Source organism: Pteropus medius, unplaced genomic scaffold (assembly GCF_902729225.1).
Source record: "Pteropus medius unplaced genomic scaffold, Ma_sr-lr_union100, whole genome shotgun sequence".
Lineage (NCBI taxonomy): Eukaryota > Metazoa > Chordata > Mammalia > Chiroptera > Pteropodidae > Pteropus > Pteropus medius.
This window is the reverse complement of record NW_024346667.1, coordinates 17,915,849-17,932,576: the sequence shown is the minus strand read 5'-3', so window position 1 is coordinate 17,932,576 and position 16,728 is coordinate 17,915,849. Positions and strand designations below refer to the sequence as shown.

The window sequence follows — 16,728 nt, the reverse complement described above, 5'->3', positions numbered from 1 at the left end:
TATTTCAGAATCCACAGGAATGTTCAGATGCCACTTCTTGAGAGCATAGGTTTTACTTCTAGCTCAAGTTATGCAAATGGCTAATCGAAGATTTACAGGTTCAAGATTTCCATTCCATCAATATTAAAAAGACAAAACAAACAAACAAACAAACAAACAAAAAAACAGCAAAGATCTATAGTTTGATCACAAGTAAGATTATGGCCTTACTGAAAATAGGGATTTATTGCTAGGTCTGTCAGGGTCTTCTGAAACCTCACACTGAAGATAACGTTATATTTTAAATGTATTCTTGAGTAAATTCCCACATGGAAAGAAAAGATAGCACCGTGAGAATGATTTGATGGGTGGATACAGGGTTTGCTTGGGATTGAGTTTCACTTTAGAGGCCAAAATGAGCTTATCTAGAAATTCACACTGCAAGGCCCCAATGAACTTCTTGTGGGCAAATCCTTCATGTTGAAAAAATGGCCTGCAGGGCCAGGTCCTTGTTGCAAATGTAAAACAAATCAAGTACAAAAAAATATATATATATAGCAGTGATGATGAATTGAAAAGTATGTGTTCTAATAATGGAAGTAGCTATTTATGAATTGGGATGACTTCTGTTACAAGTAGTAAGAGAAAAATACAACTTGAAATGTCTTAAACAATTAGAAATTTTATTAATTATATAACAGGAGGTCCCAACAAAGTGTGGGGTGACTCTAACATTTACTAATCTACCAGTTCAATGACATCATTAAAAACAGGTTTTTTTTTCTTTTCATTTTTCTGCTCTACCTTACTCAGAATATCAGCCTTGACCTCATAATTGCAACAATTAGAGATAGACTATCCAGATGCCAACATCCAGAAGAAGGGATGAGGATATCTTTCCTAGAAATTCCCCCAGCATATCTCTTTTCTTGTCTCATTGACAAAAAGGGCAGAGGAGCATATACTCACCTCCAAATTAACAACTGGTAAGGGACACGAGATTATTATGTTGATGTAGAGTTATGGAAATTTACCCTTGAGGAGGTATTAGGAGTCTCCTTTTTGAAGTATGGACAATGGAACAAATAGAGGGTTTGAAAGCAGAGAAGAAGAGGGTTATTTGGTGGACGATCAACGATGTTTGTTTTACCACCAGCCAACCAAGCTGATGGTTGCTATGAGCAATGTGATTCCAGTAATCCAGTTTGATTACTTTTAAAAAGCTGGAAATCTAGATGTTTATGCAAAATGTCCCAATTTTAAAATATTGGCAAAAAATTCAAAACATGTTACAATACTTTATGGCCAAAATCATTCATGTCTAATAAAATAAACCTGCAGTCCAGACTTGTTCTGCAGGTCACCAGTTTACAATCTCTGATTTTTAAAAAATTTAACTAAAACATTCTCTACTTAGAAAATGAAATTCACTTTAGCCTTGTCAGTAACTGAATTTCACAAATTTCTAACAAAAAATTTTAATTAATAATAAATTTTATTCCATTGTAGTAAACCTCAAATAGCACAGCTAATAAGGATTAAAGAAGATAGTGTAGGAAAGAGATATTATATAAGTCAAAAATGTTTGTATAATATTCTTACTGAGGGCTCTATTTTGACAGGCTAATAGTTAAAACAAGCAAGTTGTTGTTAGTTTTCTAATGATGAATGTATAATTTCCTCTCATCTGTCCCACTTTCCTGTGATTTCTTGTTTTTGTTTTGTTTTATTGTTTTATTTTATTTTGATTAGAGAGTAAATTAATTCCTACCAAATGAGAAAATCAAGGCATTCAAAATATTTGAACAACTATTAGTCAACATTACAGTAAAAAAAAAAGGGGGGGAGGAGTGTCTAAAAAAGTCACTTAATTCGAGATTTCAGCTTCATAGCTGTATCTTTAGAGTCATCTTCCTTCTCCTGAGTAGGGAGAATAGAAATTTAAATTCAGACAAAGATTCTCAAGAATACGTATCTCTTGAAAATTTTTGTTTATCTTTCAAAATGTAACACGAATCAAGAAATGTTGACCTCTTTGGGTATCAAGACCAATAGCAGTGAGAAAGTTTGTATATTTTTCTTCCATCCAGATCATCCAGTCTTCCAACTTGATCATTTACCCACCAATCCTTGCTTAGCTGTTGCTTCAGACATTTGGATTGGAGTCCTAAAAAAGACAAAACTCTTGAATGATCATCAACGTTTCCTAAAAATTTATGTATCTCATAACTTTGAAATATTGAGAAATTAAAATCAATTCTCTATAGTCACAGTTCCTAGTTTATAGATTATTTGATACATCACAGTGAAGGAGTGAAAACATGGATGTGCAGGGAAAGAAGGTGAGCAAAACACTACACTGTGATCTAAATATCCATCTGGCTAATTAGCATAATATGAAGAGGATGGGGAATCAAGAGAAGAGTTATGAGATACTTAGTAATTGTTTTGTATGTATCTTCTTCCATTTCATATCCTTGGTGAGTATTTCTGAGAAAATTGAGAATGTTTCAATTATCATCACTTTTTTTGCTAAGATCCTTCCATCTTGTTCCCTTTGGTTATTGGCCAACTCAGAAGGAAGACATGTTAGTATCCATTCTACAAAACTGCACCAGTGCTATTAGTGAACATCTCCTAGGAAAACATAGAACTTCTCTCCTTGACATTAGGCATGCTACAAGATTATAATAGTTTGGCTATGCATCTCATGGATCTCTTACCTTAGGTGTAGACATTGGCTTATCCTTAAAAGCAGTAGAAAGAAATACTTTTGAGTCTTTATGCTATATTAAGGACAAAAATAATGGTAAGTCATTAGAAATGCTACGTATTTCCCATCTTAGCTATACTGATTTGCTTATTTAAATCATTCTTTACCTCTTTGTCACTCATTTAAATAACACACAAATTTCAGGGTCCAATTTAAATTTCAACTACTTAGTCAATGGATCTTTCTCCTGCTTTAACCACTCCAATCCCATTCATTCATTACCCTTCACCATATTCTTCTCATTGGTTTTACCGGCTTTGACACACAAATAATTTATGAGGAATTAAGTGCTTCATATGTATATGACTGGTTTTCCCACTAAAATTGTAAATATTCTTGAAAAAAAAAAACCCTTAAATTTTAGTTCTTTCATTTACCCACAACAGAGTACCAAGTATGAGAAAATATACTCAGTAACTACTTGAGTGAATGAATTCTACCTTTTACTTCATATGTACCTGATTTTTATCTCAGGTTTACCTATATGTTGTCTATTCTTCATGTCCTACCCTCTATAGAAAACTGTGACTAATACAGGCCTTATTCTATCTACAACAAATAAGAAAGTAAAATATAACTTATAATAAAATTTTATATCCTCCAGTCACCATCTAGAAACTATCCTTTGAAGGAGATAGTTTGCCCTCTATAGTAGAACTACATTTCATTTCTTAATAATTATATAACAGGACTACTTTTAATAATAATAAATACCCATAATAAATTATAGATATTAAGTAGGCTTTACTTTCCCAAATATATCTATGTGCTATGACATCTCAGGTTGTCCTAGAGAGCACAAATCTTGATAACAAACCCATAGATTTAGAGACAATATTTGCCTTGGGCATAAGAGACATTTAAAAAATCACCAGTGACCATCTGATACTTACAAGGAAAGAGGAAGATGATAGAGATGTAGGAATTGGTGGTGGTGGAAAATCTGGCTTTGTAATTAGCTATAATAGGTAAAAAAAATAATAATAATAATTCAAAGATGGGGTCTTGAAAACACATGTGCTTAACAGAAAGGCTTAAATCATTTTCTGATATAGAGAATTTAGGACTGTACCCATGAGAAGAGTCTAAGCCCATAAGTTCAGTTACTTTTATTTAGGTATACACAGACAATTCAGACATAAGTCCAGTGCCAATAGACACATGATGAAGATGGCACTCTGTGAAGCAGACTGGCACTTTTCTTGTGATGAGGTATCAGCTTTATCGACCTGGTAATTCTGGTTTAGGGGATAACTGTAGGAGTATAAGGGGGAGACACACGTTCTCACATTTTGTGTTTTTAAAAAGTTTTGCAGAAGAACCTATATTTTTATTAATATTCACACAGATTGTAACATTCTTCCGAAGAAATAATTGGGCACTGTGGGTTGTCTTTTATGAGCATTTCCATGAAGTTAGATTAGAAGTGATACTTAAGAGAAGTTGCTAACTTACAAAAGAAGCTGGAGGCTCACTGCCCTCTACTGGCAGATCAGGTGCGTGAAGCTTCATCTGACTGATCTAAAAAGAACAAAGCAAACCTAATTTTAAAATGAAATTATCCATTTTCTAAGTTCAATTTTCAAACAGGTAGACCCTTCAAGATAGGGGAGATGAGAACTAAGATGACAATAATAGACCAGATGGGAAATCTCTTGGGCTAGCTGCTTGCATTTTTGCTGTGGCCAGATTAGAGAATGGTAAATTTCCATCAAACACATTCTTACCAATGTCATTGTCATTAATCAACTTCTGCTAAAATTTCTAACCTTGCAAAACACAAGCATAGCATGAGGGGTTATACATATTACATATATTATCATACATATATACATACTGCTATCTTCACTGGGACATTTCCAAAAGGAAGAAGGACTCACCAGAGAGAGAGATCTGACATCTGCCTTTTTTCTTTATTCCCTTTGCAATTTGTAAACCCTAGCAAAGCAGCCTCTGCATTTTAGGGAGCCTCTTCTGCATTCAATAAAAGGCAAAGGAGAACTTTCTTCCTGAATTTGTAGTTGTGGAGCCCACAATCCTTGCTACATATTCACTAGTGAGGTGAATTTATTAAACACTGCTGAGTAGAAGTGATAGATAGGTGGTCAGGAGAAGAGAGGGAGAGAATCACAAACTGGGGTTCATAGCAAGCACAGCACAAACTATGATTCACCTCTTGGGGTTGAACAGCCTTCACCGTCTGTGGTTTCTTCTTCTGTCGATAAGGTCTGATGCCAGTGGTAGATAGTGACCTGTTGGTGAAAGTGTAGCATACAAATTGACTTAGTAGTTCCTCCACCATGAGCAGGAAACTCAAGAGAAGTTTGCCTATTTCTTTTGCCCACTGTGTCGTCCTTGGCTATTGATTGGGTTTTCATATGTTCCACAGAACATTCTGCAGGTTTCCATATCCTGTAATTCATAATCACCACCATTGATTTTCTTTTTGATTCTCTTACAGAGCCCTATAATAATGATGGTGTCTAATCCAACTTTTATCTAAATTCGGTCATTTGATTAATTATTTATTTTATTCATTTAATATTTATTAATTGCCCATCATGGGTGAATAAGTCAGTCTTTAAAACATGCAAGAATGATACTGTGTCAAGACCATGTTTGAAAGACTGACCCATCTAGGTGAAAATCAAGGCTCCACCACTTACTCTGTATGACTTTGAACATGTTTATTAACATGTCCGAATTTGTTTCCACATCAGTAAAATGTGAAGTGCCTGACCTTGTGTGTTTGTTATAAAATTGATGTATAACATCTTTTTATCTATGAGATAGAAATAATACTTATAATCTCATGAAGTTCTCATGAAGATTAAATAAGATAATATATATAAAAAGACTTATCATAGTGCTCGCCATAAAGATAGTGATCAATAAATGTTAGATATTGTATTCTCATAATCGATGCAAAATCTTTAATAATGAGTTATTAATCTTATTATTAATTATAAATACAGTAATCAACAGAAGCAAAAGACATGTCTTGCTGTGAAGGATTTCCTAGTAAAAGGGATATACAGTCTCTGGTCCAAGAAAAATGTATCTGTACTTATTACTATTTGATGTAAACCAAAATTAAATTTGAAAATTTGGGTCATGTGCTTGAATTTAAAGTAAATTAAAAGCCAACAAGCCCCCAAAGCAAAATAAAAACCTACCTCTGGACTTTCTTCTGTTTCCCTCTGATGCTTTGGTGCTTGATTACTATAGCAACCACCACAAATATGATTGCCACAGGGAACAGCACCCCAACCACAATGGAGAAGTCTGCAACAAAGAGAGCCCAGGCCTAGTGAGAATATGAGAAATTCACAAATATACACCACTCTAGTCCTTCTTTATTTGTTACAAATTCCATCTGTCCTTTCCCTAGAGAACATGCATTCCCTAGAAAATCCCTAATAGCCAGTAAAAATGCATTTTGTTCATGAATATTGTAATATTATTTAGATAGAGGAAATAAAGAGGAACTGTATAGAAATCTCAAGCAAATATCACTGAGAATTCTGAGAAGGAATAATGTTTATAATAATTGAAAATGAATGGCTGGTAGATTAGAGAGAATATAAAGTAAGGCGGATGGCAGAAGAGTAGTGAAACATTTTAAAGATTCAGCCTTGAAATAAAACAAGGAAAAAGAAACTGAAGTTTGAAATCATATTCCAAGGAACTGAGACATGAGTAAGAGACATAACTGAATGTTCTGATGATTGCTCTGTATTGCAGTTAATATGGGCAGAAAAAAAATATGTGGTCCTGTGAATTGGAGAATGGTTTGAATGAATTTCCTGGGTCTATATAGTGTTTTTTCTTTTATCTACTAACCTAAGTAATGAATGTAACTTCAACCTTTTGCTAGTTCAAACATTCAATTTTCTTAAAATAATCAGAAACTGCAGGAACCAGGAGGCACAAATTTGAAGAACAATTCAAAGAGCTCCACTCTATTATTACAGAGATCAGCAAATCAATAATAAGATTATTTTTTGTATAAATGCAACAAAAGTTCACAAATGCAAACACACATACATGCAGACAGAGGTAGATACATCAGAAGTAGAATTCTAGGTAAGATTACAACTGCAGTTCAAATATTTAATACTCTCCGCCCTCCATAAAAATTATGAGAATTGCAGAAATATAGAAAGTAAAGGGATTTAGGTAGACAGAAACAGAGTAAATTATGGCTCCAAACATCAGAATTAAAAGTTATTCTTTCTTGGGAATCTAATGAAGAATCAACTAATTAAAAAAAAAAAAGTCCCATTATCAAAAGTAGATGCTATTCTTTCTTGGGAAGTCAACAGATAATCTGAACTTGGGACAGATGGTTCATTCAGGCCCATGCCCATCCCTTGTTTATATAGAACAAGAGTTGCTCATGCCTCAGGACAAAGCCCTGAGAACTTCTCTTGAGAAGCAATGGGGCATGCAAGAGCCTGAGAAGCAACACAGAGGATAATTGCAGATACCCATACTAAATCAGAGAGAGAAGGGAAAATCAAGGAGTGAATGAGTACAGAGGAAAAGCAACTCTCTTCAGGAAGTAAATGACATGAAGACCTCTTTCCTCCAGGCAAAGTACTCTTCACCATGGCAACTAAAGGTGAGGATCCCCACTCTGGCTTCTTCCCACTCTGAAGGCCTGTAAAGAGATGTGCTTATCTAGTGGTAGAGCTCACAGCCAGATCTCCCATCAGGAGAGGCATCGGTAGGTACAATAAGCACACAAACATGCAAAGAAAAACTACGTGAGCTAATTCGAGTCAACCTAATTCCATATTCAAGGAAAGATCACAAATCCTGAAGAGAACCAGCACAATGAAATACAAGAGACAGGGTGAAAAAACAGAACAGTCAAACTCAAAAGAAATAGAGATAAGTCAGAGAACAGAATTAAACCTACAAAAATAATCTGTCATATTTTTAGAGAGTTTTATGAGGATGTCATATTTATGCATTAAGTCAAGGCTGCTATGAAAATGGAACAATTATAAAGCAAGAAAATTTGTGGAATTGAAATAAAATTACAAATATAAAATCTGAGGAGATCTTTTTGTATGTAGAGTAAAAACAGAAGGATGTGGAAAATATGAATAAAAAGTTGTTAATGAGATTTTGATGATGAATATTGTAAATTCAATATCTATAAAACAGAAATTCCAAGAGAGAGAACAGAGGCCATGCAATTTCATGTTATATGAAATAAAAGCTTAGAGAAGAAGAGCCATTTTCTCAGGTTAGATGTGTAATGTTACCTACGGAAGACCACTGAGGAGTCAGCGCAGTCGGGAGGGGCCCAGCCTTCTTTACACTGACACTGGAGCTCATGGTCACACACCTGGGCGAGTAATAATTCTGTCAGTTTCCTCACCAGACTGACTACCAAATTAAGGGCCTAATCATCCACAGGTAATTCTGAAAAAGGAATAAGCCCTATTCTGTGGCTTTTAGCTATCTACATAACGTACAAATCAATAATAGGAATTTCGGTACATACCAGGTTCATAGAAAAACTTTGAACCAAACTACTGAGGGGTTAGACAAACTTAATTTTAATCATTTCATGCTGGAACGTGGTATCATACGAAATTATGTAAGCTTCAGCAAGCTTGGGGAAACATTTTCAAAACTCACAGCATGTCCTTTGCACTTAGATGAACAATTGGTTGATTTGTAGGCTCTCTCGATATCCACACATTCTGCATTAATGCAAACCTGAAAGTGATGTGAAACACGTGAAGTTGACACTAACGTCCAATGGCTTTGGCTCTGCAAATTGTTGACTCTTTGGAATTTAGTCTTATATTATTAGCCACTATCATCTTTATCAAATTCACTTTTTTCTTAGGGAAATCAGCATTCTTTGGAAAATGGGAAGATGGGATCTAGGTAACTTTTAGCATAAAATATTTGAAAGTCCTCTTTAAAGTTTCCTCACTTCACCCCATTCCTCAGGGGTTATTCCCTTAACCCACCTCTTCAGTCCAACTCTTAAGAGTGACATTTAGTACTGAGCTGAGTACTGCTCATGACACAAGGTACCCATTCCAAACAAAACTATTATGGAAAATATGTCAATAGCACATCATCTGCAATAGTAAAAAATATTATTTATGTAAAAATGAATATCATTGTTATTATTCTCTTTATTATTATTAGAGCCACTGTCGTTCTTTGAGAACCTACCATTTTGGGGGCAATAAAACTTATGTAAGTTTAACAACCTACCACTAAACACATAATTGGTACTTATTAAATAATATTGAAGAAAGAAATTCAAACAGGCCCAAATGAAGGACATAAGCTTGAAAACTGCTCCCTTGAAACACAAAAAGGCCTTGAAAAATAAAACACAGAATAAAAACTAAAAAAAACACTTTGAATCAAAGCCATAATTTCAACTTACCTTCTTGTTTCCACACTTCGTTCCGTTGGCTACCATGCCTATTTCTTGACTGCTTTCTTCAGGATCAAATGTTTTACATGTCAGGAAAGTTACTATGCGTCCTTTCCAGGGCAAATTGTTTGACCCACCTTGACAGAACAACTTCCCACACGTGATATCACTGAGGAAAAGCCAAAATTTGCTGCAGTTGAAATACTAGGCTCCAAATTGCAGTTTTATACAAATGTAAGTAAGCTCCTTGACTATCAATATTTAACTAACAGTGTTTCTCCCTATAGCACAGACTCCTAGTTCTCCTTCAGATCAATTTTACCCCTTATTCTTCAGTGAAAGAATTATTGAATATTGGCAGGCACATTGTTGCTATTAAAAAAAGAAAATACACACTCATTTCCCAGATTCTCATGCAGCTACTTTTGGCCAATTGCCTAAGGTCTAGCCAATGGAAAGAAAGCAGAGTTTAAGTGTCTTAAGTGTTAGGAAGTATGTCCTTCTCTAATTTTTTTTCCTTTTTCTTTTTGCTTATTGGAAAGTAATAGCTAGAGCTGGAGAAGCCAACATAGACTAAGAGAAACAGTTGAGAAAGGTGGTCATATCCACGATAGAGTTAGAAGATATGAGGTTGGCCTTCTAACATCATGGAGGACACCTAGGAAATTGATTTCTATCCTGTTTTAGCTAACATTTCTTATTTACTTTCATGAATTACAGCAGAATAACTCTCTCAGCTATGGTTGTGTTAATATAAAGCTGAGCCTTGGTGTATACTCCAAGGCATCATGTGAGGTTACAGAAAGGACTGTCTACCTGCAAATACAGATGAAACTGCTCAGCACTCAATGAAACCATTCATCTACCACTAAGGTGAATAAAGTCAATGCCAATAAAATTACAGTCAATTTTAGAGAATTCAGAGGAGGGCTGTGAAAAAGTATTCTGAGAATAGATAGAATCAGATTCTTCTGATGTCTTTGGTGGTTGTTAGAAAATATAATTGAGAAGTGGAGAAAGACATGCATTCTCTCCAAACTTGAGAGGGTGTTTTTCTTGAATCGTGTAAGTCTTATAAGGAAGATTCGAGGGCACGGGGAATTCCAGGCTTACTCTCCAGTCAGTTACTATTAACAAGTGATAAGAAACCCAGGTTGAGGGAAGGATGAAATGCTTGTATTTCTAGTTGCAGAAATTGTCCAGCGCTCATACAAATGGTGATATGGGACAATGGTGTGTGCACGTGATGTAGAGGAAAATAACCCCACTCTCTTTTCCTACATGCTAGCTCTCATACTAAATATTGCCTATTCTCCCTTTATTTCTTTTTACATAATTTTTTTCCTTTTGAATCTGCCCTAATATCCTATAAAAGATAGACCACAGGAAATGACTATCCATCCTTTAGGCCCAAACTCCCCAAAAGATGAGGCTATGTCCAAAATATAGTTTGTTTGGTAATATCTATCATCTAGGAAAGTTCATGTTTAATAGAAAAACTTTGAGAAATGCTGATCTCATTCAACCTTTTGTTGTATATTAATTTGTATCAAAATTTCGAGCAGGTACAAGGAATTTAGTCTATTATAATTTGAATTTTAAACATCAGCTTAAAATTGCAAAATCAAAAAAAATCTTAAAAATCTCAAGTTCATTGAGTGTAATATTCTATAATTTTCTAGAATATCAATCCAAAAATTAAAACAAATTCTTCAGGTGAACTGACAATTTTTTCTCTTACCATGTTTTTTCTTTATGTAATTCTATGGCAAGTTTAAATAAAACTGTACAAACATTGTATTAGCTATTTCTCTGGCCGAAGTGAGTATCCCTAGGAGTGGAACAGAAAGATTCAAACAATAAGGTCACTTACTCTGCTTTACAAGGCAAGTGTGTGTTGTTCACTTTGCGACAGTACCCGTACTTTGACCCACCTTCATTCTTGCTGTAACATGATTTATCTGCAACCTCGGTTCCTGAGATGAGGCATGATCAGTAGGGACATATTTAAAAAGAAAAAAGATAGAAAATTCAATGCTACAAATTATTAATGAAATATAAAACCAGCAAGAGAAATACTATTTTAGCATACAGTCTTGCATTGCTTAACAATGGCACTTCTCAGTAACAGGTCATTAGGTGATTTTGTCATTGTGAAAACATTATAGAGTGCACTTACACGAATCTAAATGGTATAGCTTACTACATACCTAAGCTATATTGTAGAGCTGTACAAAAACATTTTCTTTCTTTATATCTTTATTTTGTAAGCTTTTTCAATTTTTTTTGCGTATGTGTGCTTTTTACACTTCAAAAACCTGTACACAAACAACAACAGAAAAAACTGACACAAACGCACACAATAAACAGGGTCAGGGTTGTCAATATCACTGTCTTCCACCTCCATGTGTCCTCTCACTGGTAGGTGTTCAGAGGCAACAAAACACATGGAGATGTCATCTCCTAGGGTAACAATGCCTTCTTCTGGAACACCTCCTGAAGGACCTGCCTGAGGCTCTTCTTGAGAAGGTATCACCCTTTTCAGAAATATGTCCATGGTGGTTTGCTTAGTTTCTTTTTCTCATCATAGATTTGCTTGTAAATGGATAATGCACCATGAGCATTCCTCCCTACTAATGAAAACCTTTCAGTGTTAGGGTCCATGTTTTCAAAGTTTTAAAGGAGCTTGTTGAGTTCTGCAAAATATTCTCTTTTTAAATTTTATATTAGTTTCAGGTTAGACATTTATATAATTTATAAAGTGATCACCCCGATTACTCCAGCACCCATGTGACACTACAAAAGTTTCTTTTAAACCCTTAACTATGAATTTTTAGGGGCGTTCTTCCTTTTCTTCTCCTACAGTTTCCTTTTCTTTTGCCTCTTCTTCAGCTTCTGTTCCAGTTCCAGCTCCATCTACTCTTCATTAGTCAGTTCCTTAGGAGCCACCTCTAGGAGCTCCTCAATGTCATCCTCATCCACACCCAGGTTAAAGTTTTTTGCTGTCTCAACTACAGACTTATTGATTATTATAGCCTCCTCATCCTTGGCAAATCCTTTGAAGTCATGAATAAATCCTCTAAGTATCTTCATCCAGATGACATTCATACACTCACTTCTTGGTCATGTCACCCTAAGCCTAAGCAAGGTTCTTTTCTTAAAAAAATTTTTTTGTTTTATTGAAATATAATAGACAATTATTTGCTTGTATTTACATTGTACAATTCAATGAGTTTTTTTTTCAATTATAGTTGGCACAATTATAGTTATGCCAATAATTGAAATTATAATTACTTCAATTATAGTTGACAATAATATACCAGTTTCAATTGTATAGCATATTGATTAGAGGCCCACATAACTCTCAAAGTGATCACCCCACTAAATCTAGTACCCCTTTACCCCATTATGTATTTATTCCAACATTATAAACCATCTTCTCTATGCTACACTCTACATCTTCATATGTATTCTGCAACTATCCATTTGTACCTCTTAATCCCTTTGCCCTTTTTTGTCCCCCAACACCCCTCCCATCTAGTATCCCTCTAAATATTTATGAATTTATTTCCACTTTTGTTGTTGTTGATTTTGCTCTTTAGATTCCACCTGTATGTGAAATTATGTGGTGTTTGTCTTTCTCTATCTGACCCATTTCATTCAGCGCAATACCGTCTAGGTCCATCAAGGCAGTATCTTTTTCTATCCCCTTCCTTTTACTCTGTGTGTGTCTTTTATTCTAAAGTGAGTCTTTTGTAGGCATCATATGTGAAGATCTTATTTTCTTATCCATTCAGCCACTCTATCTTTTGGTTGGAGCGCCTAGTTCTTTTCCATTTGAGGTACTCATTGATAGGAATGTAGTTGTTACTATTCTTTATCCATGTTTTTGATACATGTTTATTCTTAAAGAAGTCCCTCCAACATTTCCTGTAATATTGACTTGGAGGTGATAAATTTCTTTAGCTTTTTTTTTTTTTGGTCTGAGAAGCTCTTGATCTGCCCTTTGACTCTAAATGATAGCTTTGCTGGATAAAGTATTCTTAGTTGTAGATCCTGGGTTTTCATCATGTCCAATATTTTGTGCCAAGCCCCTCTGTCTTGCTAGTTTCTTTTGAGAAATCATCTGCCAGTCTTATAGGTGCTCCCTTTGTAGGTAAATAACTGCTTTTCTCTTGCTGCTTTTAAGATTCTCTCTTTGTATTTAACTTTTGACATTTTAATTATAATGTGTCTTGGTGTGGGCCTCTTTGATTTCCTGGTTTTTGGGACTCTCTGAACTTTTTGGGGCTTTATGTCTATTTCCTTCACCAGGTTAGGGAAGTTTTCCAACATTATTTCTTCAAATAGCTGTTCAACACCTTTTTTTTCCTTCAGGTACCCCGATGACATGGATATTTTTACCTTTAATTGTGTCCCATGGGCTCCTTAAATTATTATATTCTTGGCTTCTTTTTTCTTGCCATTCTGATTGAGTGTCCTTGGCTTTCCCATCCTCTATATAGGTCATTTGATTCTCTTCTTTATTCACTTCGTTTTTTCCATTTAATACACTTCTCATCTCAGATAATGTGTTCTTCATTTCAGACTGGTTCCCTTTTATAATTTCCACTTCCATTTTTATGTTTTTTATCTCTTTGTTGAAATTCTCACTGAATTTTCTACACTTCCCATAAGTTCATTGAGCAACTTTATAATCAGCATTTTAAACTCTGCATCTTTGAGATTGCTTGACTCCATTATTTCTGGATCTCTGTTCTGTTCTCTCATATAGTTTCTGCTTCTTTGTCTTTCCATTTTGGCTGCCTTGCTGCATCTGTTTCCATGTACTAAGCAAAGCTCCTAAGTCTCCCAGTCTTATTAGTGTAGATTTGTGAAATAGGTGTCCAGAGGCACAGTCCTGAGAGGCATTCAGCTGCAAGCCAAATTTAGCTCAAGCCTGTGCCCCTTCAGGGCCACCTGTTAAGATTCAGCAAGCAATCCACAGATGCTGTGCTAATAGTTGCCTCAAAAGACCACACCAGAAACCGAGGCCAGCTGCCTCCGGTGGGAGTCTAGGCGCTGCTCAGCAAGGAGTGCTTGACTCACAGGGGATACACCTGGATATGGTGTAGCCTCTTTGGTGGGGCTGTGAGTTGGGAGAGGCGGGGTTTCAAGGAATTCTCTAGGTGGAGAGACTTCTGTTATCCAGTTTGATGATGTTTTGGCTATGGCAGCGCTGAGTCTGCACACTGGGAGGGGAGAGGACTCAACAAGGAATGATGGATACTGCCAGCACTTCTGTACAGAGCGAGTATCTCCTTGGTCCTCACTCCGACAACTCAGTGTCCCCCTGACAGTCCCTGCACAGCCAAACCGGCACTGGTGCACAGAGCAAGTGAGTCTGTCACTGCAAAAGTCCGCTTGCAGACATGGCCCGTTTTAGAGGCGTCTGCTGCTGCCACTGCCACAGCCTCCGTCCCACTTGGCTCCTTGGGACAGGCAGCCCCGCAACTTTGCTTTTTCCTACCTTCTGCCATTGCAGGGTGATTTCTTATATTTCTTTCTAGTTGTATAGCTTGATCATTTAGACACCAATTTTTCCTTGCTGTTTGCTCCTTGTTTCTGTCATAATTTTGATTTGGTTGCCAAAGGGATGAACGGAGCCTCTATCATCTACGCTATTCCCCCGCCCAAGCAATGTTCTTGATGTGGTCACAGATGTTGTAATCCTTCCAGAATTGCATCAGTGTCTTCTCAGTGTCTTCCTCAGGTACAGCAATAGCCTAGGCAATGGTCCTCCTCGGATGGTAGGTCTTAAAAGCCGCTATAACTCTTTGACCCATTGGTTGGATCAAAGAGGTGATGTTTGAAAGGAGAAACATCACCTTGATGCTGGGATGAAGCTCACCAATAAAAGGAAGATGTCTGGGAGCGTTATCAACAGTAAGCAAAATCTTGAAAGGTGTGTTATTCTCCAAACAGAACTTCTCCATTTCACTGGTATAGCAATTCAGTAGGACATTTTGGAAGAGGAGCTGTGTCATCCATGACTTCTTATTGCCCTTGTAGTACACTGGTTGCATGTACTTATTGATATGCCTAAATGCTCTTGTGTTCTCACTGTGCCAGATCACAAAGGGTTTCAATTTGTAGCCCCCAACCAATACTGTTATCCTGTCCTTAAAAGCCTAAAAACCTGGCATTGATTTGATTTCCTTATGAATGAAATCCTCTCAAACATTAGTTTTCAGAACAGGGAGATTTCATCCATATTGATTATTTGCTCTGGTAAGTAATTTTCCTCCACAGTAAGTTTATCTAGAGTGTCCAAAAATTCTTCAGCTACCTTCACATCAGCACTCACATTCTCACATTATTCAGTGAATCATGACTCTTGAATTGTTTAAATCACCCAGAGCTAGCAGTAAATTCAAGATCGTAGTTAGGTCCAGCCTTTATCTTTCAAAATTGTAAACAAACTTTTTGTCTTGGCCATGATCATCATGGTGATGTGAGGGACACTGTTTTGTGTCTGGTCTTCAGTCCAGGTCATTAGATGTTTCTCTCTATCTGATTGATATAGGCCCTTCTCGAATTTTTGTTAGTTTTGTTGCCTGCAGTAAAGCAGATCATTTACAGCTTCTGTCACTTTGCTCTTGTTCTTCAAGATTATAGCTATGGTGGAAAGGGCTGTGCCTGACTGGCAAGCAATAACCATCACTGATTTTCTGCCTTCGTAGTCCTTAATCATTTTTAATTTGTTTCCAGGTCAATCACTTGACGTGGCCTCTTATTGGCAACGATAGCAGTGGATTTTGTACATTTAGAGGCCATGATGAAGAAAACGTGAGATGAAATCAAGGACAATAGAAAACGATGCAATCAAGAGATGCAGAGTCCATCAACAGATGAATGATAAAGAAGAGGTGGTACATATATACAATGGAATATCATTCAGCCATAAAAAAGAATGAAATCTTGTCATCTGCAACAACACAGATGGACCTAGATGGTATTGTGCTGAGTGGAGTAAGTCAGGTAGAGAAAGGTAAGTGCCAAATAATTTCACTTATATGTGTAATCTGAAGAACAGAATAAACAAACAAAAAAAACTAAACTTAAATACAGAGAACATTTAGATGGTTGCCAGATGGGAGGAGGTTTGGGGGGATGTGTGAAAAAGGGGAAGGGATTAAGAAGTACAACTTGGTAGTTACAAAATAGTCACAGGGATATAAAATATAGCATAAGAATGTAGTCAGTAATATTGTAATGACTGTGTACGGTGTCAGATGGGTCCTAGATTTATTGGGATGATAACTTTGTAGGTTATATGGATGTCTGATCACTATGTTGTACACCTGAAACTATTATAGTATTGTATATCATTGAAAAATAAAAAACATATATATTTTAAAAAAGAGATTTGGTAAACATGAGACTTATGAGGCTGCTGCTGGCATAACCTGGCATATTGTTTTACAGCAAACATTTTTTATAAGTAGAAAGAGTACACTCTAAAATAATAATAAAAAGTACAGTATAGTAAATACATTAAGTAGTAAGTCAGTTATTA

At 35.9% G+C, this 16,728-nt stretch overlaps 1 protein-coding gene across 1 annotated transcript in view; it reads right to left on the bottom strand.

Annotated features, from left to right (window-relative positions):
- Positions 1-641: 641 nt before the first annotated feature.
- Positions 642-16,728, bottom strand: part of ADAM28 (ADAM metallopeptidase domain 28) — a 53,572-nt gene continuing 37,485 nt past the window's right edge. The window contains exons 15-24 of the mRNA XM_039876135.1: positions 11,044-11,146; positions 9,180-9,339; positions 8,408-8,488; positions 8,033-8,111; positions 5,929-6,037; positions 4,926-5,004; positions 4,208-4,273; positions 3,646-3,711; positions 2,703-2,765; positions 642-2,146 (exon numbers count right to left, since the gene is read on the bottom strand). Of these exons, the coding sequence (XP_039732069.1) occupies positions 2,126-2,146; positions 2,703-2,765; positions 3,646-3,711; positions 4,208-4,273; positions 4,926-5,004; positions 5,929-6,037; positions 8,033-8,111; positions 8,408-8,488; positions 9,180-9,339; positions 11,044-11,146 (827 nt within the window). The 3' untranslated portion in view covers positions 642-2,125. The remainder of the gene's footprint in view (positions 2,147-2,702; positions 2,766-3,645; positions 3,712-4,207; positions 4,274-4,925; positions 5,005-5,928; positions 6,038-8,032; positions 8,112-8,407; positions 8,489-9,179; positions 9,340-11,043; positions 11,147-16,728) is intronic.